We start from the raw sequence: 24,728 nt of genomic DNA, 5'->3' as shown, positions 1-24,728 counted from the left end.
ATGTCTAGGCTGATTCCTGATGTTGTGGGCATGTGAGCATCTGTTATGTGATAGTTTGATTGTATTCTGACAATAAAATTTGCTTTGAGTCAGAGGACAGAGCTAGCCACTTGCTGACCAAAATTAGTCATAGAGGTTTTGGAGGACTGAGGACAGATAGGAGACAGGAAGTAGTAAGGTGAGGCTGAGAGATTTTCATAGTATTTTTGGATAGAGGAGCTGAAAAGATACAAGGTCACTGGTAGCTTCTCTGCAGGTTCCCTTATCATTTAGGTTATTACTCTGATATCTAACTACCAATTATTTATTGATAAAGTATAATTAGTTAAATGCTTCAGGCATCTCTTTTGTATGTTGACTTCAATCCATAGACTCTGTACAGAATGATGGATTTCCTGTGTCTTCAGCAGCAGGACACTTGCCTAGCCTATGTGAGGCCATGAGGTATGAGCAGAGAAAGCTCCTGGAGATGTGGCACTAAAGACTGACGTGGCTCAGGTTGTTAGCGTGGGAAGTGGTCTTTCGGACTGACTAGCCTCTGGGAATCATGATGTTAGTTAGGGCTCAGGTTGTTAACATGGGAAGTGGTCTTTCGGACTAACTAGCCTCTGGGAATCATGATGTTAGGCTGTTTAATGTTCAAATGTGAAATGCACAAAAGAGACAGGCCTCTAGGATGAGGTCAAGGCTCAGCCAAGGAAGGGTTAGAAACCAGTCAGGAGAAGATGTTCTTATCCAGTTCAGAATGATGTAAGGACTGACAAGACGATACATGGATTAAAGGTGTTGCCAGCAAGCTTGAGTTCAATCCCTGGGACCCACATGGTAACAAGGGAAAAAAAGGAAGCCAAAGAATGGCTGAAGTATATGGTGAAGTTGAAGAGTCCAAGAATAAGAATATAAAAATGTAGATTTCAGAAATAAGAATGTATAAATAAAGAAATACAAAGTTGTAAGCCTAGAAGAATTGTTAACAGTGGGCTACTTTGCTTACAACTGGCTGCTCTGTTCATAAGACAGAAGCATCCCTCTGTAAACTGAGGATCAGCTCTGAAAATTGAGAGTGATCCCTAAGATAACACCCGATCACCGTCACCCATGATCAACAACAGATGCAAGCAGAGTTAGCCTTTAGAAGGTGGGATGTATGTGACTTTTTGGTTATGCATTGTCCCTGCTACATGAAACTGGCAGCCTTAGGAGGAGTGCAGAGCTTGGGTAAACACCATCAGGAGAGCCTGGCAGAAACAAAGACCTAAAACACAAACACTGGTCTAACTAGAAACCTGTTACTGGAAATTGCAAAGAAGGGCAATTTGTGTCTAAGTTTCACCTCAAGATTGTTCCTTTGTTATTGCCTAATACTTATTGCTTCTTGCCATATAAAGGAATGGGTTCAGAAACTGTCCTTTGCCACAGCCTTACAAGTCCATCTCTGGCTGTTGTCTCAGCCAGCTGATATGTTTTTGTGCCTCATGGAGATTTATTTTTTAATTTTTTTCCTAGAATGAAGTTTGCTTCTGGCTTACTAGACTATGGTGTTCTTTCTCCATCTTTGTATGACCCTTGTGGACACAACAGAGTGTGTGCAAGCCTGTATTCAATCCTAGTGTGTGAGTGTATGTATGTGTGTGTGAATGTGTGTGTATACATGTGTGAATATGTGTATGATGCACGTGCATGTATGCATATGTGTATGTATGTGTTAAACTAGCTTGTGATTCTGCAAATAAATAAATCTACAACTTAATATTTTCTTCTTTGAGAGCATCCCAGTATTTATTCATTTATTCAGCAGTGAGTTTGTCATTTGCAATATATTTCTCTAACCCTGTAACCCTAGTTTCATAAGAACAATGAGGCAAACATTTTTACAAGAGGAAATCAATCTTGACAGGTACTGAAGTAGAATCAGAAGTTGATAAATGTGAACACATTCAACATCAGTTCAGAGATGACAAACCGACCCTGTAGGAAAGAACAACAAATTATACAGAGGACTAGCCATTCAAATCAAACAGATTTGCACCAAATTAACCACAAAAATTAACCACAGAACTCCCATACTCTTACCACTAAGACTGTAAAGTATTCTTCTAACTGGCACTAAGCTGAGTGTGTAGGAACCAGTGAGTGACAGTCAGATGTGCAGATACGCACCTGCAATCCTGGCATTTGGAGGACCAAAGTAGGAGGATGTCAAGCTGGAGACTAGCCTGGGATACATCTTAAGGCAGCAGGGGAGGGGCACACATGTGGGAAGTGTAATAACCTGCCTGCGACCAGCTGCCTTCAGAAACCTGTGGCATGGTCTCGTGGTTTGCCCATCTGTCTGTCTCTCCTCGTGGTTTGCTGCAGCCACTTGGGGAACAGCACCATCCGTGCCTGGGACTGGCTGCTCTCAGGACCCGATGTTCACTGCCTGCCATCACATGGCCTGCTGCCACCACTTGGGGACCTGCAGTGTTTCTGCTACTGAAGCTACAGAGGATCCTGCAGCATTTTTTACTTAATCCATTACATTGGTGCAGTGAGTCTAAGGAAGCTTTCCTGCCCTGAACCCCTTTCCCAGGGTTGGGATCCAGAACCAGTAATGTTTTCCACAACCACCACATTTCATATGCTTGAGCATGATTTCTACAGCGTGATTTCTATGCACACCACCGACTTCAGTTTGTGAGTGGGTGAGTTTCCCCCATTCTGGTCAGCATAACCATTTCTCCAAACCCAAGGAATTGACCAGTGAGCTCCTGGAAACCTTCTGGTGTTCCTAGAAATGGGGGGTCAGCCCCCAATGAAGGACTATTGAGCCCTTTGCTGACATTTATGTCTGGATTGCTTCCCTTAGATAAAATTTTGTTTGGAATGACCTAGGGCCAATACACCCATGACTGGGGGCCTAGGGTCCCTCAGATTCTTCTTTCTCTTTTTTTCCTTTCCTTTTCTTTTTTTCCCTAGCCATGAAAGGCCACTCCGAGCAGTCTCTGGCCTCTCTGGCTTCTGAGTCACCCCGACTGGATCCGTACAGGCCATAACATCCCACTCATGGGTGGGGATGCTCTCCCGCAGGTCCTGCGATGTTCACACACAATCACATACTGCCGTGTCACCATTTTATGCAGGTTTTCATGGTTTCAGCTATGGGTATCAAGCCATCCATGTCCGTCTCCCCTGGGATGGAAGCCTTTTAGAGGCCCTAAAGCCAGAGGCCTTAATGCCCTACCTCTTCAGCTCATACCCTCACTCCATCAGTGTCCCTCCAGCTCCACTTTTATTGGAGCTTTCTAACTACTGTCAGTGCACAGGCAAATGGAAAGAGTTTCCTCAAACTGTCACTGCCACCGCTACTGCTGCTAACAACATTGGTTGGATTCACAAGGTAGCTTTTTTCAATTCCAACCTTTTGCTCCCCATTGTGGATTGTGGTATGGAGACACAGCAACAGGGTGGATCAGGCCTCTAGGTCTTTCTTATTATTAACCTTAAATTTCCTGCAACTAAAAATTGTGACTTTTCCATACATCAGGTAACTGCTGCCATTTTGACTGAGGTCAGGTAACCTTACCATTACCTTAACTGAGATCAGGTGATTTCACCACCATTTTAACTGATAGTCAGGTCAGGTGACCAAGTCCTGCCATCTTTACTGAAGTATACCCTGCCTGGTTACCTAGTTTACTTATGTTTTTGTCTCTTAATTCCTCTTGCTGACTCTGTTGCATGTGTATTTTGTGCAATGGCATGCCTTTGGTAGGGCCCACCAAGAGCATCCAATTTGCCCAATTCATGTTCACTCTGTTTTTATATCCATACATGTAACTTAAATGTACCTATATTTACAGTCAAATGTTATAATTGTCTGTTCATTGAATCTCATTTCAGACTACAAAAACTATAGGTCTCATGCTTCAAACTGGTTTGTATTTTAAGTATCTTACAAAAATACTTTATATTTAATCCAACCCTCATTTAAAATATATTAAGATGTTTTATATTATTGTCAGTTCTGCCATTAACCTTCTATTGCAAGCAGGTATTTTTCTTCTTTCTGTCTTTTTATGAGTGATGGAGGAGGGTTATCTGTCTATTGTTACTTTCATTGGTTAATAAAGAGACTGCCTTGGCCTTTTTGATAGCCCAGCCCTTAAGTGGGTGGAGTAGACAGAACAGAATTGTGGGAGAAAGAAAGCAGAGGCAAGCAGACACCATAGCTTTCCTCTCCGAGACAGCCGCAGGTTAGAATCCTCCTAGTAAGCCGCCACCTCGTGGTGCTACACAGATTATTAGAATTGGGTTAGATCAATATGTAAGAGTTAGCTAATAAGAGGCAACAGATAATGGGCCAAGCAGTGTTTAAAAGAATACAGTTTCCGTGTAATTATTTCAGGGGTAAAGCTAGCTGGGAGGCGGGCGGCGGGAAGCAGCCCACTGCTCCTTTTACATATGAGTGTAAATATTACCTGTTAAGTTAAGAGCCAGTGCAGTCAAGTTCAGACCCAGCTCTCCAGGCAGATTCTATACTGTAGTTATACCTGATAAACAGCCATCAGCTGCTCAGAGATCTGGGGAATATGGCATTTAAATATTTAATTATTAAAAATCTTTTCATAACAAAAAGAGACAATTTGACTCCTAACAGTACTCTACTTCCTCCAAAGAAGACAGAAGACAAATGGGCACAAAACAACATTCATCCACCATTTCCTTCAATTGCCAAGCACTGACCACTGGGCGAAACTACCTTTCATCTAAACTGAAGATCTCCAGACATGGACAGAATTGCTGGAATTGACAGCCTAGCTGCTCAGGTCAAGGTAAGCTTGGCTTCCTACAGATTTCTTAGACCACGAAATCTTTTGGAGCCTGGAAAGCCCTGCATTAAACAGAAAAGGGCAAATGTGACCTTCAGTGATTATGGAGAACCCTGAGGAGTAGCTCTAGGTGACAACCAAGTAAGTTCTCTGTCGTTTTTAATTAGTAACTCAAGTAAAATTTTATCCTTCTCAAAGATCTCTAATGCAGTTTGACAGCTGAGAGGTTTTGTAAGTTTAAAAAGACAGCCTCACCAACCAAACTTCAGTAAATTACAAATAAAAGTTACTAAGGTTTGTACCTGCAAGTTATAAAGGTGTGAAGACAAATACAAGTTATCTAATTTCTCTCTCATGCTGCCTCCCATAGTCTAAAAAATACTTTACATTATGCAAAAAAACCTGTCACAGTCATTCTGACATAAATATTCTATTGTTTATACAATGTATCTGTCTAAAACTTCTGTTTTCACAAACCCAAAAAATTCTTGTGAGTTCCAGGGAGCCGAATTGAAGAATCCACCTTAAATAGGTCAGATACCACCCTCTCAATTCCTTGGTCCTAAATTTTTTTCACTTAACTTTGTCCTCTGTTCTGCCAAAAACCTTAAACAGGTATAAGAGACATCAGAAATTTCCATACCACAGACACCTGACAGGAACAAAGAGACCAGCTACCCCAGGATGTGACCAGCACCCAACTTTCTCAGGTTCCCTTACAAAGATGATGCCCACAAAAAGTAGGAAGCAGTCTTGAAAATTTGCCACCCCAATTCCTTTAACATGTGGTGCCTAAACTCCTCCCTTTTTATTATAAAAAAAAAGATGGGGATGTATGAACTGTCCTGTCTCTTTAAGAGACAAGCCACAGCCACTCCTTCCCTCATCTATTGAGGCAGGCAGATCTTCCTTCCTGATTGCAGCCTGGGTCCTTCCTTTTCTGTCTTCCTCTTGAAGAGGCAGCTTCTGTCTCTCCCTTCCCCCCCTCTCTCCTGCTCTTTCTCTCTGCCTCTCTTCTACCTTCAGAGACTTGTGGCATGGTTTTGTGGCCTGCCCATCTGTCTGTCTTTCTCATGGCCTGATGCAGCCACTTGAGGAACTGTGCTGTCCTTGCTTGAGACTTTTTGCTCTCAGGACCTGCTGTTTGCAGCCTGCTGCCACCACTTGATAACCTGAAGCATTTCTGCCACTGCAGCCTCAGGTGATCTTGCAGCATTTTTTTACTTAATTCATTACTGGAAGTACAGCCCATTTTTTAAACTGTGCCTCTTAGCTCCAACAGGACAGTCACAGTGCTGAACTATGGGTCTGAAAGAAAATTCTGCTAAAAAAAGTTTCTTATCTGGAAAATCATTCCTGACTGTGACTGGGCCCAGAGTAATCAGTATCCTGAACCTCTAGACACCAAAGTCATCATGACTGGACCAGGAGAAGTCTGAACATGAAGCCCTGACATTGTGGACCTGCAGCAGACCCCATCTCCCAGGGAAAAGAAACTAGGGGATCAGATTCTAGCAACATGGAGGTCTCAGGTGTGTGCCCTACATGTGTTTCAGACACCTATGGCACCTGCTCCTCCTGCTTTTTCCACGACTCCATTTACAGCTCCTGGGAATGGCCTGTGACTCCTTCTGGAGGAAGGAAAATGCAGGCTGGGTTTCCATGTGGGCCATCGTGGGTCATCATGCTGAGTGGATACCAGGTCCGTGTGGATGGTGCTGTGTTAGCTCTCACTCAGAGGAGGCCAAAATGAAAGATGTAGGGAAATCTTTCCAGTAGGCAGAACTTGAGAAGTCCAAGCATTGCCTTATGTCTGCTTTGGTGTGGGGCTCTGATGAGCCACAGGGCTAAGTGTCGTGTTGGGTCTTTGGAAGAAACAGGCTCACTCTAGGATAAATTTTAGCTGCAGAGGAGTGAACCTTTGGTGAACTGACTGACTATAGCTTTACAAAAGGCTTTTTTTTACTGTTATACAATTTACACCTTAGCAAGTCAATTTCCCCATACCAAAATCTCTTATCTGAAGCTTCCCAAAGAAACAAATGCCAAAGCTATTCCCAGTCACAGAACACTTCAGTTTTCTGAGTTCTCCCACAGCCAAGTTTTGCATAGGCTTTGAAGCTTTAGGAAACTCCCAGACAAGATTTACATAGTTGAGACAGAAGGTAGGGGACAAAAAAGGCCAGGTACTAACACTCCAGAATCAAGCCAGCTGCGGAGTTCTGCGAGAACTCTCACTACAGATAAGGATTTGAAAAGAATAAAAATAGAAATGGGAATGGAGATGATATGGATGGCCCTCAGGAGACTGGTACAGAGTGACTGCCAGCATGCCCCACGGCCCTCAGGAGACTAGTACAGAGAGCCAGCGTGCCCCCCATGGCCCTCTGAAGACGATACAGAGTGAGCACCAGCGTGCCCCATGCACATGCCCGTGAGAGTACAGGCTCCACCAAGGATGAGGCTCTTGGGGTTTGGTGGACAGTGTCAGTCAGCACTAGTGTCAGTCAGTGACAGTCAGTCCCTAGATCTATGGGAAAGGCATACCAGAAAAGTGGCCAGGTCACACCACACTGATCCCCAAAAAGGGCTACTTTGCCCTTAAAGAGGTTTCCATGAGAGGTGAGGAGGAAAGAATGGTGAGGTTAATTCTCAGGGCTAGTCTGGCTCTTGCAGAGTTGGGCTGAGGACTAGAAATTACATTTCTTAGCCTTCCCTAAATGACTCCTTCTGGCCCCAGAGAGCTTCAATATATTCTTTGGAAATGGTGGGATTGTTTTTTCCCTAGTCAGACTGACTTTGGTTTGATGTCCTGTCTTGTAGTCAGAGACTTTGTCATTGTTTAGGGACTCTGACCTAGGAGAAGAGTGGGGATAGGTAATACTGACTTGCAAGATACACCTCCAGGGTCCTTGTATTGTTGGGTCCAGGGGGTTGTTCAAAGATGGAGACAGACCACCAAAGTTTAATAAACCAGAAGCAAACTTTATTCCAGAAAGCAGATTCCAGAGAAACCAGAAGCAAACTTGAAAATTAAAAAATAAAAAAATTAAATAAATAAAACAGTCTGGGGCACAGAAGCTTATCAGCTAGCTAAGACCACAGCCAGAGATGATGTTTGTTAAACTGTGGCAAAGGCTGGTTTCTAGACCCACCTTTTATAGTAGGGACACCAAGAATTATGTCTGAACAAAGGGATGTTTATAATCTTGCCCTAGTCAATGGAGATTCTAATGGTGGGGGGGAGTAGGTTCTAATGTCAATGAGTAACTAGGTAGCTATCATGAAACATATCTCAGATGAGATTACAGTGAAATTCACTAATTGCAAGAAAACAGATGTTAGATCCCAGATTCCATCCAGGTTCACCTTCCTGTATTTCTCCCTTCCTCCTGGGGCCATAAAATTTCCCCAGCTCAGCTGCCATGCACACTGGGCCTGGGCTGTAGGCACATCCCTGCAGGAGGCAGTTCCTGCATTTTAAAAGCCTGCCTGAGGACAGGTGGGCTCTGGGTCAGCTCAGAGACATTCCTGATCAGCAAGGGGCATTGACTTCTAGCAGACAGCCATCGGAGGGGTGAGTTTGCCTCTGTCCCGCGGCAGGCAGGAGCCCGGAGAGGAAGAGTTCAAACTTTTCCCGACACCCTAGACTCCCAGGTCAGCCTGCAGTGCTGGCTCCACCCTGCTAAGCTCTCCTGCCTGCCATCCCATCTTCCCCCTGGGGCCATAAAATTTCCCCAGCTCAGCTTCCTTGCATACTGGGCCTGGACTGTAGGTGCATCCCTGCAGGAGGCAGTTCCTGTGTTTCAATAGCCTGCCTGAGGACAGGTAGGCCTTCTATCAGTGAAGTCCCTGCCCAGCAAGGGAACCTGACCCCGTACCAGAAGATCCAATAGAGAGCATTTGAAGGAAGAGATGGGCAGATGCCAAGGCAAGACCTCCTCCAACAATCTGAAAAGCAACATGAAAACATCAGATCCCAACGACCCTACAATAGAAAGACTTGATCACCTTAATCCAGAAGAAGTGGGGAAAAGTGCAATTGTGAAAGCAATAGAGTCCCTTAAACAGGATATGAATAACTCCCTTAAAGAATTGGATGAGAAGTATAAAAAAAGTTTGAAGAAATGAGTAAATCCGTGAATGATACCCTGGGAAACCAAGAAAAAACAATCAAACAGGTAAAGGAAACAGATCAAGAATTGAAAACTGAAATGGAGGCAATGAAGAAAACACAAACTGAGAATCGGCTGGATATGGAAAACCTAGGCAAATGAACGGAGACTACAGAATCAAGCATAACCAATAGAATACAGGAGATAGAAGAACGAATCTCAAATTCTGAAGATACCATAGAGAAAATAAACGCTCTGATCAAAGAAAACGGCAAATCCAACAAATTCTCTTCACAAAACATTCAAGAAATCTGGGACACAATAAAAAAACCAAATCTAAGAATAATAGGGATTGAAGAAGGAGAAGAATGGCAGATCAAAGGCCCAGAAAATATGTTCAACAAAATTATAGAAGGAAACTTTCCCAACCTAAAGAATGATATTCCTATGAAGGTTCAAGAAGCATACAGAACACCAAACAGACTGGATCAAAAAAAGCATCCCCTCACCATATAATAATCAAAACACAAAACATACAGATTAAAGAAAGAATATTAAGAGCTGCAAAGGAAAAGGGTCAAGTAACTTATAAAGGTAAACCTATCAGGCTTACACCAGACTTCTCTATGAAAACCATGAAAGCCAGAAGGTCCCGGATAAAGATACTGCAGAAACTAAGAGACCATGGATGCAAACCCAGATTACTATACCCAGTCAAGCTATCGTTCACTATCAAAGGAGAAAACAAAATATTCCAGGATAAAAATAAATTTAAACAATTCGTAGCCACAAACCCAGCCTTACAGAAAGTAATAGAAGGAAAATCGCAACCCAAGGAATTCAACATTGCCAACACTGCCTACAATAACCCAGATATCCAGTGACCCCTCACAACCACAAATCAAAGAAGAGAAACACACAAACTCTACTACACACACACACACACACACAAATAATAACAGGAACCAACAACCACTGGTCATTAATATCACTTAATATTAATGGACTCAACTCACCTATAAAAAGGCACAGACTAAGAGATTGAATACGAAAACAGGATCCAACATTTTGCTGTTTACAAGAAACACACCTCAACCATAAAGATAGACACCTACTCAGAGTAAAGGGTTGGAAAAAGGTATTCCAAGCAAATGGACCTAAGAAACAAGCGGGTGTGACCATACTAATATCTAACAAAATTGACTTCAAACTAAAATCAATCAGAAGAGATGGAGATGGACATTTCATACTCATGACAGGAACAATTCATCAGGAGGAAGTCTCAATCCTGAATATCTATGCCCCTAATATAAAAGCACCCACTTATGTAAAAGAAAAACTCTTAGAACTCAAGGCAGTCATCAAACCACACACACTAATAGTAGGAGACTTCAACACACCTCTCTCACCAATGGACAGGTCAATCAGACAGAAACTCAACAGAGAAATAAAAGAATTACTAGAGGTAATGAATCAAATGGACTTAACAGATATCTATAGAACATTCCACCCAAAAAAGAAAGAATATACCTTCTTCTCTGCAGCTCATGGAACCTTCTCAAAAATTGACCACATACTCGGTAACAAAGCAAACTTCCACAGATACAAAAAAATATTAGTAACCACCTGTGTCTTATCGGATCACCATGGAATAAAGTTAGAATTCAATAACAATTTGAACTCCAGAAAGCCTACAAACACGTGGAAGTTGAACAGTCAGCTACTGAATCATCTCTGGGTCAAGGAAGAAATAAAGAAAAAATTAAAGTCTTCCTTGAATTCAATGAAAATAAAGACACAACATGCTCAAACCTATGGGACACAGTGAAAGCAGTGTTAAGAGGAAAGTTCATAGCACTAAGTGCCCAATTAAAAAAAAAAACGGAGAAAGCACATATTGGAGACTTAACAGCACACCTGAAAGCTCTGGATAAAAAAGAAGCAGACTCACCAAGGATGAGTAGAAGACTGGAAATAATCAAACTGAGGGCTAAAATCAACAAAATAGAAACACAGAAAACAATCCAAAAAATTAACGAAACAAAAAGTTGGTTCTTGGAGAAAATGAACAAGATTGACTAACCCCAACCAAACTAATCAAATGGCAGAGAGAGAACACTCAAATTAAGAAGATTAGAAAGGAAAAGGGGGACATAACAACAGACACAGCGGAAATTCAGAGACTCATTAGATCTTACTACGAAAGTTTATATGCCACAAACTTGGAAAATGTACAAGAAATGGATTGGTTTTTAGATAAATACCATTTACCAAAGTTAAATCAAGACCAGGTGAACAATCTAAATAGACCTGTTAGTCACAAAGAATTAGAAGCTGTTATCAAAAACCTCCCTACCAAAAAAAAGCCCAGGGCCAGATGGTTTCAATGCAGAATTCCACCAGAACTTCCAAGAAGAGCTAATACCTATACTCCTTAAGGTATTTCACAATATAGAAACAGAAGAGTCATTGCCAAACTCTTTTTATGAAGCTACAGTTACCCTGATACCAAAACCACATAAAGACTCAACCAAAAAAAGAGAATTACAGGCCAATCTCACTCATGATCATCGACGCAAAAATTCTCAACAAAATCTTGGCAAACCAAATCCAAGAACACATTAGAAAAATTATCCATTATGATCAAGTAGGCTTCAACCCAGAGAGGCAGGGATGGTTCAACATACGCAAATCTATCAATGTAATCCATCATATAAATAAACTGAAAGAAAAAAGCCATATGATCATTTCATTGGATGCTGAAAAAGCATTTGACACAATTCAACATCCCTTTATGATAAAGGTGTTGAGGAGATTGGGATACAAGGATCATACTTAAATATAATAAAAGCTATTTACAGCAAGCCGACAACTAACATCAAATTGAATGGAGAGAAACTCAAAGCCATTCCATTGAAATTTGGAACACGACAAGGCTGTCCACTCTCCCCATACCTCTTCAATATAGTGCTTGAAGTTCTAGCAATAGCAATACGACAACATAAGGTGATCAAGAGGATACAATTTGGAAAGGAAAAGTTAAACTCTCGTTATTTGCAGACGATATGATAGTATACATGAGCGACCCCAAAAACTCTACCAAAGAACTCCTACAGCTGATAAACACCTTTAGTAATGTGGCAGGATACAAGATCAACTGCAAAAAATCAGTTGCCCTCCTATACACAAAGGAAAAGAAAAAGAGAGGGAAATGAGAGAAATTTCACCTTTCGCGATAGCCACAAATAGCATAAAATATCTTGGGATAACTCTGACCACGGAAGTGAAAGACCTATTTGACAAGAACTTTAAGGCTTTGAAGAAAGAAATTGAGGAGGATACCAGAAAATGGAAAGATCTCCCCCGCTCTTGGATTGGGAGGATCAACATAGTAAAAATGGCAATTCTACCAAAAGCAATCTATAGATTCAATGCAATCCCCATCAAAATCCCATCAAACTTCTTCACAGACCTTGAGAGAATAATAATCAATTTTATATGGAAAAACAAAAAACCCAGGATAGCCAAAACAATCTTATACAATAAAGGAACTTCTGGAGGCATTTCCATCCTTGACTTCAAACTCTATTACAGAGCTACAGTATTGAAAACAGCTTGGTATTGGCATAAGAACAGAGAAGTTGACCTATGGAATCGAATAGAAGATCCAGATATTAACTCACAAACCTATGAACACTTGATTTTCGACAAGGGAGCTAAAGGTGTGCAATAGAAGAAGGAAAGCATCTTTAACAAATGGTGCTGGCCTAACTGGATGTCAACCTGTAGAAGAATGAAAGTAGGTCCATATCTATCACCATCAAGTCCAAATGGATTAAAGACATCAACATTAATCTGATCACTTTGAACCAGATAGAAGAGAAAGTGGGAAGTAGTCTACAAGACATAGGTACAGGAGATCACTTCCTAGGTAGAACCCCAGTAGCACAGACAATAAGAGAATCACTAAATAAATGGGACCTACTGAAACTGAGAAGCTTCTGTAAAGCAAAGGACACTGTCAGTAAGACAAAAGAGCTACCTTCGGAATGGGAGAAGATCTTCACCAACCCCTCATCAGACAAAGGCCTGATCTCTAAAATATACAAAAAACTCAAGAAACTTGACACTAAAACTCTAATTAACCCAATTAAAAAATGGGGTGCTGATCTGAACAGAGAATTCTCAACAGAAGAACTTCGAATGACCAAAAGCCACTTAAGGTCATGCTCAACATCCTTAGCAATCAGGGAAATGCAAATCTAAATAACTTTGAGATACCATTTTACACCGGTCAGAATAGCTAAACTCAAAAACACCAATGATAACCTATGCTGGAGAGGATGTGAAGAGAGGGGAACTCTCATCCATTGTTGGTGGGAATGCAAACTTGTGCAGCCACTGTGGAAATCAGTGTGGCGGTTTCTCAGGAAACTGGGAGTCAACCTCCCTCAAGACCCAGCAATTCCACTCTTGGGAATATACCCAAGAGATGCCCTATCATACCACAAAAGCATTTGTTCAACTATGTTCATAGCAGCACTATTTGTAATAGCCAGAACCTGGAAACAACCTAGGTGCCCCTCAATAGAAGAATGGTTAAAAAAGGTGTGGAACATATATACATTAGAGTTTTACTCAGCGGTAAAAAACAATGACATCTTGAATTTTGCATGCAAATGGATGGACATAAAAACGCTTTACTGAGTGAGGTAAGCCAGACCCAAAAAGAGGAATATGGTATGTATTCACTCATAAGTGGATTCTAGTCATAATTAAAGGTCTTTGAGCCTATTATTCGTGATCCTAGAGAAGTTAAATAAGAAGGTGAACCTGAAGAAAATCATGTAGTTATCCTCCTTGAGATTGGAAATAGACAAGAGTGCCAGGTAACCTCGGGTGCATCGGGTGGTGGTGGGGGTTGTTGGAAGGGGAGAGGGTTAGAGAGAAGGGAATAGGGGAGGAAAGGGGAAATCTCGGGGGACTGGGATGGGGGGAGGGAGGAAGGATGGATATGGGATCAGGGAAGTATATATCTCAACTAAGGGAGTCATTTTAGGGTTTACAAGAGACTTGATTTTAAAGGGGATCCCAGGTCCAAGGAGAGATCCCCAGATTGTTCTCTGGACTGAGGAGAGGGTGCCTGAACCGCCCTTGGCCCATAACCATACTGATGAATATTTTGCATTTCACCATAGATCCCTCATCTGGCGATGGATGGAGATAGAGACAGAGACCCACATTGGAACACTGGACTTAACTCCCTAGGTCCAAACGAGAAGCAGAAGGAAAGAGAACGTGAGCAAAGAAAGCAAGACCAGAGGGAACCTTCATCCCACGATGGATGGTGATACAGACGGAGACCCACAGTGGAGCACCAGACTGAGCCCCCCCCCCCCAGGTCCAAATGAGGAGCAGAAGGAGGAAGAATATGAAAAAGGAAATCGGGACTGCGAGGGGTGCGTTCACCCACTGATACAAGGGGACTGATCTAATAAGAGTTCACCAAGGCCAGTTGAACTGGGACTGAACAAGCTCGTGATCCAACCAGATTCTGTGAATGTGGTTGGATTCTCTGAAGGTGGCTGGCACGGGGACTTTCTGAAAAGCCATTGACAATGACACTGGGACTTGCTTCCTCTGCATATACTGGATTTTGGGGATCCAGTCTGTTTGGATGCTCACCTTCCTGGACCTGGAGGGGGGGGGAGGAACTTGAACTTCCCACAGGGCAGGAAACCCTGACTGCTCTTAGGGATGGAGAGGGAGGAGGAGAGGGATTGGGGGGAGTGGTAGGGTGTTGAGAGGAGGGGCGGAAATGGAAACTTTTATAAATTAATAAAATTTGAAAAAAAAAGAAAACAGATGTTAGTAACTAATGAGAAAAAGGCACTGCTAGTAATATCAGAGGGTTAATAAATTAGAATAATTAGTTCTTAGGCTGAGAACTTAGAAGAGAGCAGAAAGCTTTTCACTTATCTCAAGGTAAAACTCAGATACAGACTACCATAGTTTACAACCTCCATTGTCAGAGCTCTTTAGTCAAACTGGGAGTTTGTCCCTTGTTCACTGTCTCTCCTGGTACCTCCAGGCAGTGTATACTGGACTTCCATGCCACCCCTTTGATGGCTCCAGTTTCCCATAAAAGAGGCAGTGACCAACCGAGAGGTTACATATCTCTGTCTCTTAAAGGTTAACTCAGTACATAAATGTCATTTATCAAAGATTTCCAGGACACTACTCTCAGTTTGCAGAGAGAAGCTCCAGCCTTGTAATTAGAACAGCCAGTTGTAAAATGAAATGGCCTAGGCTAATGGAGGTTTCTTAAGCGCCTGAGACAATAGCTCACTGTGATCCTTGATCTGCTGAGAGTCTGTTCTCATTCTCATAGACTTAGAACTTTGTATTTCTTTATTTCTTCATTCTTATTTCTGGAATCTACATTTTTATCTTCTTATTCTTGAACTCTTCAGTATTAGCTTCCTATGGCTGCTATAACAAAATTTCACAGACTGAGTAGCTTAAAAACAAAATATTCTCACAGTCCTGGGACTGGAAGTCTCAGAATGTCTGCTGCCCTCTGTGTCCTTGGTGTGCATGTGTCCCACCTGGTACCGAGTCATTTTTTGTGCCCTTCCCCTCACCCCCATTCTTTTTGTTTCTTTCTTAACCAAGCTATTGACCAAAGTTTTCTGCATGGAAGGAAAGCATTCTCTGAATGAGCCACACTTCCAGCTTTTTGTGAGTAGATTCCAGGCAAGTGTTCTATTCCCGTCTATACCTCCAGCTCTTTTTTAAAACAAACAACGTAAAATACAAAAACAAAACAAACAAACAAAAACATCTTACTCTGGGACAGGGCCTCATGACAATTCTCTGGTTAGCCTCGAATTTAAAATCTACCTGCATTAGATTTTAAATTCTTCCCAAATGGTGGAAATTTCAGGGCTATGTCATTGGGTTCTGCTCAAAAGCTAATCTTGCCTTGACTTTTTTCATTCAAATATATTGGAGCTGAGAAGAAAAGAAAGATTTTGTACATAAGATACCAGGAAGACACTGGGATATTACATTCCCTTTTCTCTCTAAATGCACACAGCACAATATCCCACAGAGGCCCTGATTTATGTAAACATATTTTGAAGTATCCTTGAGGCCATGAATTTCCATCCTACAACAGAAAGTGCTAACATCGGGGAGGGGGGTATCCAGGAAGTGTGCCAATTGTTCCTTTTCTTTTCTGTGTGTGTGTGTGTGTGTGTGTGTGTGTGTGTGTGTGTGTGTGTTAAGCCTACTTCTGATGGGGATGGCATGTACCTGTGTGCAAACATACAGAGGCCAGAGGACAATGTCAAGTTCCATGGAGAAAGGCCTCTCCCTGAACCTGGAGCTAGACTGGTGGTCAAAAGTCCTATCCATCCTCCTGACTCTGCCTATCACAACACTGGGGTGACAAGTGCATGCCACCACTCCCAGCTTTTTACAAGACTTCTAGGGATTAAAATCAAGTCATTGAGCTTGCTCAGACATCATTCTTAGCCCCCTGCATCATCTCCCCAGCTCAAGTCATTTTCTGCTTTGTAGAAGGAAGGAGCAGTGGGCTGTGTTCCACAGCCCAGCACCCGGCTAGTTTATACCCAAAATAATTGCACGGAAACTGTATTCTTTTAAACACTGCCTGGCCCATTAGTTTCAGCCTCTTATTGGCTAATTCTCACATCTTGCTTTAACCCATATTTAGTAATCTGTGGTGGCTTACCGGGAAAGGTCCTAACCTGTGTCTGTCTCGGAGAGGAGAGTCATGGCGACTGCCTGCCTCTGCTTTCTTTCTCCCACAATTCTGTTTTGTCTACTCCACCCACCTAAGGGCTGGCCTATCAAAAAGGCCAAGGCTGTCTTCTTTATTAACCAATGAAAGTAACACATAGACAGATAACCCTCCTCCATCACTGCTTACATTTTGATTCCAATAATATATCACAAGATTCTACTGTGGATCAGGTACTGAAGAACCAAGGCTAATGGACATTATTACTTACTTGTCTACAGATATTTATTTGAAAAGCTTTTGTTTATTTGTTTTGAGACAGGTTCTGTCTGTGTAACCCTAACTGGCCCAGTACTTATGCAGTCAAGGCTAGCCTCAAACTGACAGCAATCCTCCTGTCCCAGGAGAATCCAGACATGCATGGCCACACTTAGAAACAATGGATACTCCCATAGAATCAACTAACCTGGGCTCATAAGGGCTCACAGAGACTGAACCACCAACCATGAAGTCTGCATAGGACTGACCTAGGTCCTTTGCACATATGTTACAATTGTGTAGTTTGGTTCTCTTGTGGAACTCCTAAGGGTGGGAGCAGGGGCTGTCTCTGACTCTGTTGCCTCATTTTAGGACCCTTTACTCTTACCATATCCAGCTTTAATAGAAAATGAAGTGCCTAGTCTCATTGCAGCTTGCTATGCCATGGCTGGTTAATATATATGGGAGGCCTGCCCTTTTCTGAAGATCTAGGAGGCAGAGACTGTTGCTGAAAACCAATAAATTTGGGGCTTGGACTGTAGAGCACTTTGCCTGTGAGGTTTTAGGTCCAGCCTCTAGCACTCAGTAATAATGATAATGACAACAACAACAACAACAATAATAATAATAATGAAGGAGAATCATGCCTTGGGCAGGTCTGAAGAAGAATGGGGTGAGACCTTTGTCACTCATTCAGGGTCCTGCTTAGAATTACAAGGAAGACACCGTCACACCCCAGGAAGATTAGGGCTGTGACAGGTGCCAAGGTTAGGGCTGGGGAAAACCCAGAGAGAAAGCACTTCCTTCTCATATCAGTAAGGAAGACTGCGAAGGTGTTTTCTGGCACCACTGTTATCTCTAAAGAAGAAATGTAGGATACCATGTAGAATCATATCCATCTCCATGGAGAAATCGCCACTTAAGTGCTTAGGAATTTGGCTCAAAACCCTGGACAAATATCTGGTGCAAGTTCTGATAAGTCCCAGTCTCCTCATAGTAGATGAGCCCCTCTGCCAGCAGAGGAGAAACCAAGCATGTGATTCAGCTAGACTGTGGGCTGAGGACCCAGAACTGATTTTAGACTGAACACAATGACTGGCCTCCAAAGCCTTGAGCAAGCCCCATCCCCTATCCCCATAGTTTCAGGACTGGTGGTTTTGCGGTCTTTGCACCTGTTGGACAGGCCTGTCCTCTGAGTCAGATTCCTGCTGTCTTCATGAGTCCAGCTGTGTCCACTTGCAAATGACCACCATAGCCACCATAGCTGGTGACATTTGATCATTTCCTGCCAGTGCCACCTGTGGCCAGAGGGCTGAGAGGGGAGGGTCACGGGACCTTCACCCGAGTAGCAGGCACAGTCGCTGGGTAGATGCAACAGGTGTATGTAATTCTGCCCTAATTACATGTGACCTCAGGGACAAGCCAGAAGTACACAGGCTGGGAAAGACTAGGGAGGGGGCTCATCTGTGTGGCCTTAAGTGAGTCCTCAGTCACCTCCCAGTATGACTGCTTTAAGACAACCTAGGTTCCTGCCCACGACCTCCATTGCTCTGCCAGTAAGCCTAGTAAAGTCACTGGTTCCCAAGGATGAACTTGGTAGAATTGTACCTTGGATTGTCGTTGGGACCTTTGCAGGAGGGGTAGATGCTATGTCTCCACTAGGGAATAAGTTTTAGCAATGGCATCTAATAAAAAGAAGAAAGAAGGGGGTTAGGATTGTGATTAAGTTCATAAAGTGCTTGCCTGGTACAAGGTTCAGGGCCCAGCATTGCATAAGCTGAGTATTGAAGTTAGATGCATGTTATCTTCCAAACCAGGCCAACATTTATGGAGGTCATTTTTCTGGAAAAGAAATTCTAGGAAACCATTTTTTCAGTCCTTTTGTGACAAGGAAATTTTGCTTTGTCAAGAAATAACTTTTTTAATTCATTTTCATTTTATGTGCTTAAGTTCTTTGCCTTCAGGTGTGCATGTGTATCACGTGCATAACTGGGACCAAAAGAGGCTGAAGAGTTTGTCAGATGCCCGGGGACTGGAGTTATAGGTCCTTGGGAGCCGCCATGTGAACGTGGGTGCTGGGTATTGGACCTGGAGTGTCCGGAAGAGCAGCCAGTTCTCTTCACCACTGAACCATCAGTACTCCAACCCGACAAGAAATATGTTACTTCTCCATAGATGTTCACCCACTGCCAACACCCTGTTCAACTGCTTCCCAGATGGGAGGGAAGTGAAGACTCCAGGACATAAATTGCTTTGTGAGGAAAAAAAAACCCAGAGGAACATCTCTAAAGGTGGAGGAACAGATAGCAAAGCAATATAGAAAGCACAAAAAAAGTGATCACCAGTGGGGGACAGAAGCAAGAGCAAGAAGGCAAGAGGTATGTTTTGCAATACTCTCACAGACAGTTGAGTCATTTTCCACCTGACTGGAAGGTAGCTGAGTAGCTCTGAGAAGAAGAAATCGGATTCTTGTAATACTTAGAAGCCTGGTAGGGGCCTTGCAGGTAGCTCAAAGGGAAGTACCACAGGGTCCCTGGGGATGAGGGTAACTCCAGTTCTTACTGTGGAAGGAGCAGGGTCTGAGTAAGGGGACCTGGGGCCTGGAGACCTGGGTCTGAGGGAAGAAGGATGGGCCTGGGGTTCTAGGTCTGATGGAGGAGAGATAGGACCTGAAGTCCTAGGTCTGGGGGAGGAGGACTGGAGACTGGAGTTCTGGGTCGGAGGGAGGATAGTTAGGTTCTCGAAGAAGAGAGAGGGCTTGGGGTCTGAATCCCTAGGGCCAAGGAAAGGATGGCTGGGTCCTAGACTCCTGGCTCTTGGGAAGCTGTTGGGATGTGGACCACTGGGTTAGTGGCAAGGCTTAAACCAAGATCTTTGAGCCTAAGGGAGGAGGGTTTGGGAGCTGGATCCCTCCTGGTTCTAAGGGTTGAAGGCTGGGTCTTGTACTCTTCAGTCCAGGGGTAGGGACTATCCAAACAGTCTAGCAGTAGATTTGGAGTGGGGCACCGGCCTGGTGTGTATTGCAAAGCAACTCCCCCCATTTCCTGAGCTACCCTGGGTAATCCTGGGTATAAGAGGGTTGTGTTTCCTGCTTTAAAAGTACTGGAGGCATTTCTAGCCAGGGACAGGAGTCATGAACCTTATGCCAGCGCTGACCCTCCTGGGAGTCACCACTCTGCTACCCGATACTTGAGAAATCCCACCTGGAAGGGGACATCTGTCCCAAGAAGTGGAACAAGGTAACCAACTGAGATGAAGCTGATCTTCCCATCCCAGGTGTACCAGCTCTGAGATGCCAAAGTGACAATATAGAGGCTGTGTGCAATGCCTCAGAGCTGCCCCTTGAGTGGAAAACCAACGAGGAAACTTGTGAGGTTGGTGAGGGTTGCCAAGACATGGTGATGCTTCTGGAGAATGGTAAGAAACTCCCTGAAGAGCCCGGTCCCACTGCCCTTGGGCATCCTGCATCCCTGGGAGGGACTCTTCCTCAGCGGCAGGTGCAACCCATCCATGCCCGGTCCCTTCTTTCTTAGCATCTCACCTACTTTGGGATGCCCACACTCACTCCAGGACCCTGGAATCCCAATCTCCATCTCCACCTGCTTTTCCTTCTCCATCCAGGACCCCAAATAAACTTGTTGATCAGAAAGGGCTACGTTAAGGCTGAGGACCAAGAGCCCCAGGTTACCTGGCTCAGGACTGGTCCTGGACTCTCTATTGTTTCCTACACCTGTGTGTGTCGCCATAGTGACTTTTGCAATGATGTGCCCAGCACTGAGGTTCTTGGAGACCTACCCACACCCACACATGCCACGGAGGGGGAAGAATGACAGAAGAGGAGGGGAAGTCCTTTAAGGAAGGGGTGAAGCTATGGTAGAGAAATCAACACAGAGGGTTATTCTTTTACCAACCCTTACTTGCCAAGGGAAGTTTGGCCAGCTCACTGACTCCATCCCACCTTTTAATGCACATCTGTCCTTCTCCCTCTTCCAATTCACTCAGCCTCCTTCTCTTCCCACTTTCTCCTCCCTCCGCCCTGCCTCACAACACTCCTGTCAGCATTTTACAAAAGGGTTGGAGTTATGAGCTAGCCATATTTTCTGATGCTGAATCACCAGCCTTCAACTCTGGAGCTTGATCCCATTCCCCTCTTCCAGCATGGCCCCTCTTTCTAGGTGGCTTTCATATATGTTTCTGTGTTTCCTTTACCTCAGGGCCATTGGTCTCCAACTTCATTGATTGTTTGTTGTGTTGTGTGAGGATGACAGTTTACCAGTGTATTCATGTGTGTGCAGGTGTGTGTGTGTGTGTGTGTGAGTGTGTGTGTGTGATAGATATGAATAATTTGCACTGGTATGTCCTTTGGTTTATTGATACAAATTTAAGGTCAATTTTGTTATATGTGTATGTATTTCTGATCTTGATTAAGGTATTGTATTTGTGTAGGTCATTTAAAAATGTAATATAATCAAGAAATATAGGTTAATAGATAAAGATATATAATAGTCAAGTTTATAATCATGTTAGTCAGATTTTCTAGATTTATAGAGATATATTTCAGTTAGATAGGTATTCTACAAATCTTTCAGTGACCTTCAGAATATGGAATTTAAATGTTTTAAAAATTTAGGACTTTTCATGACAATGAGACACATCTGCTCCTTGCAGGACCAAGCTACTTCAAGAGGAAGATGGGCATTGAAGAGGCTCTTTATGGAGTTGGTTAGCCATTTGGGCAAGAAACTGCTCTTGCTTGGACTGCTTCACTGGACATATAGGACCCATAGAAAAATGACTGCTGAACTTGCCTAAAGGTGAGATGATCCTTCAGGGTTCCTGCTTCACAAAAGAGTCTGCAAGACATTCTGTAGGACACAGAAGAAAGTGACTGAACTTTGAAATTTTCTGCTTCATGGAAAAGTCTGCTGGATACGATAGGCCTGTAGACTGAAGATGGATGCCCCAATGGTACAGAAAAAAAATTGGGTAACTGTCCAGGCAGCAAGATATCTCTGTCATTTCTAGAGTTATGGAAGTTGCTTACAGTGCACTTCCTGTTTACCTAGGTAATATTATATCTTTCTGGTGTCTTTGATGGGGTTGAAGAATAAATAGGTAGTTATAGTTTTCCTTAATTATGATAAAAGATAAAGTAAATAGAAATATTGTAACTGTAATTATTTCTTGCTTTGTTATATGTAATTTTACTATGTGAAAGTTTAAGCCTTCCTTTTTATTTAAACAGAAAAGGGGAGATGATGTGGGAGTTTGCTCTGTTTACTGTGATTGCCATTAATGAATAAAGAAACTGCCTAGGCCTGTTGATAGGGCAGAAATTAGGTAGGTGGGGAGGACTGAACTGAATGCTGGGAGAAAGAAGGGTGGAGTCAAGAGATGTCATGGATCTGCAGCTGGAGTTAGATGTGCTGAAACTTTACTGGTAGGCCACAATCTTGTGGTGATAAACAGATTAATAGATATAGGTTAAATTAATATGTAAGAGTTAGCCAATAAGAAGTTAGAGCTAATGGGATAGGTAGTGATTTAATTAATACAGTTCCTGCGTGATTATTTCAGTTCTGGGTAGCCAAGACAAACAAGCGGCTCCTTGCAACGTGTGTGTGTGTGTGTGTGTGCGCATTTGTGTGTTTGCTAGTGTGAGCATGTGTGAAGTGGTGCATATGTGTATAAATATGTGTAGAAGCCAGAGTCTAACTTGGGGTGTTCTTCCTTATAGGCCATCTAGTTAGTGTCTTTGCAGCAAGGTCTCTCCTCGAAACCTGGAGCTAGCTCACAGAGTATGCTCGGCTGGCCGACCAGCAAGCCTCAGTGATCCACTTGGCTCTGCCACCTAAGTATCAGGATCATCAGTAGATGGGTGCACTTAGCTTTATACATGGGTGCTGGGAACTGAAAGCAGGTCCTCATGTTGCCAAGGCGTGTCTCCCCAGCCCTGACCTGGGACTTGGTCCTGCCTTGCTGCTGTCACATGACATCTGCGAAATGGCGCACTGGAGGATTTGCTGAGCAAATCCTTACTTTCCTTCACATTCTGACCTCAGCCCTGGGGTCTCTGATCACCTCCATATCCCTTCTGCCCTTGATTCCCCAGGTAGATCATAGCCTGAAATCCCTGAAGTTGGGCCTGTTTGAGGGGAACCTCAGGGGGGAATGTTGGGTAACAAAGTAGAGAGGAGGTGTCAGAACCACAACCAGGTCCTCCCCATTGTCCCTCACCTTATCTGTCACCTGCAGTCCCAGGGACCCTGCGCTGCCCACTCTGCCTTTCCAAAGATGGTTGTGAGAATGCACACATGCAGATCTGCCCTGCAGGCAGCACACACTGCTACAGTGGAGTCCTCAGGCTCGGGGGAGGTAAGCCTGGACACCGGGCCCAGGATGGGTAAAAGCACTAGTTGAGTTATTCTTGCTCCTTGAGGGATGACAAGGACTCCCACCTCTGCTTCAATCATGATTTTAATTTCTCCAGTATACCACAGTCTATAATTCCTGGTAAAATTTTAATTCCTTTAAGTGCTGAACTACTTCTACCCAAGACTATATGTACTGAGCCTTCTGGAATAGGTCTATATAATCCAGTCCCCAAGGCCTGCACACCCATTTTTGGTGTCAATACTGCCCAGGTGGAGGTACAGAGGTACAGTCCTGCACTTTCTGGGGGTACCTTGGACAAGGTTGTGGACAATGAGGTGTTTCTTTGAGGAATGAATCTGATGGAACAGCTGGTCCACTCATCACTCCATACACTTGTGTTTAGGGGGTCTGGGGCAGGCCCCTCCTCTCATTTCTTGACATGGGAAGGGGATTTCCTTGAATGTCAGTTTTAAAGTGGTACTCATTAGCCCAATGGGCACCCTTTTGACACTTCAGGCAAACACCTGGATTCCTCCTGGTCTGACTAACTGTCCTTTTACCCGACAGGGCAATTCTTTTTGTAATGCCCCAAGTTGCATTCATTGAAAACAAGTCCTTGATCTAGCTCCACTTTGACTCCCCCAAAGGGCAGAAACAATTACCTGTCCCATCACATGAGTGCCATCAATGTCCCTGCATAACCAGATGTATTTATTTAAACTCCTATTTCTATGGGGATGTATAGCCTCCTAACAGTAATTGTTAACATTTTCATAGGCCAATTGCTTTATGACAGGCATAGCTGTGTCCACATCCCCAAAAATATGACATTCCAGCTGTAACAGGCAGTCAACAAACTCAGGATAAGGTTCTGAGGATCCTTGAGGAACCTTAGACAGTTGTTCCCTGCTCCTTTATTAGGTAACGCTTTCTACACTTTATCATCCATGGCAGCTATCTGAGCATAGACAGCAGGGTCATAATCTGTGCCGCTAAGCCCACATACTGTCCTGCTCCAGTTAATATGTCAAGGACATGCTGGAAGAAACCACTGGTGGCGTTATGCAGTGTTGTATTTGTGCAATTTTTCTGCATTTCACCTCTCCATAACAAATAATCTCCCCCCAAAAGACAAGTGCTGCAAAGCTGCATCCAGTCAGGGTGAAAGGTTGAGTTCCACAAAGGATTCCATTAAAGCCACAGTGAAGGGGGCATGAGTTCTACAGGCCATAACTGCTTCTTTTAGTTGTTTAATGTTCACAAAGGCCAGAGAGTCAAGCTGCCTAATCCTCTGTTCTTACGGATCAATAACTTCCACAACAGAAAAATTTGCCTTTCACTGCTTAGATTATTTAGTCTATCTTGGATCTCTCAGATTTCTGCCTCTAAGTCAATTGGGGT

General features: G+C 43.4%; 1 protein-coding gene across 1 annotated transcript; it reads left to right on the top strand.

Moving 5' to 3' along the window:
• The first annotated feature begins 20,085 nt into the window (after positions 1-20,085).
• On the top strand, positions 20,086-24,289 carry LOC148123389 (CD177 antigen-like). The gene is made up of 5 exons (XM_087910643.1): positions 20,086-20,143; positions 20,229-20,369; positions 20,574-20,756; positions 23,205-23,327; positions 24,249-24,289. The coding sequence occupies exons 1-5, from the start codon at positions 20,086-20,088 to the stop codon at positions 24,287-24,289; spliced, it is 546 nt and encodes a 181-aa protein (XP_087766769.1).
• Positions 24,290-24,728: the final 439 nt, after the last annotated feature.

The sequence above is a fragment of the Myodes glareolus genome, chromosome 1 (genome assembly GCF_982192425.1).
Source record: "Myodes glareolus chromosome 1, mMyoGla1.1, whole genome shotgun sequence".
Taxonomy (NCBI): Eukaryota; Metazoa; Chordata; class Mammalia; order Rodentia; family Cricetidae; genus Myodes; species Myodes glareolus.
Note: the sequence above shows the minus strand (reverse complement) of the source record. Positions and strands in the feature narration are given on the sequence as shown.

What these genes read in the sequence shown, in the direction of transcription:
- LOC148123389 (XM_087910643.1), top strand. Translation starts at nt 20,086, where the DNA reads ATGAACCTTATGCCAGCGCTGACCCTCCTGGGAGTCACCACTCTGCTA. An exon ending in CACTCTGCTACCCGATACTT is followed by an intron (nt 20,144 to 20,228) that starts GAGAAATCCCAC and finishes TTCCCATCCCAG; the next exon opens with GTGTACCAGCTCTGAGATGC. An exon ending in AGTCCTCAGGCTCGGGGGAG is followed by an intron (nt 23,328 to 24,248) that starts GTAAGCCTGGAC and finishes CTCCTTTATTAG; the next exon opens with GTAACGCTTTCTACACTTTA.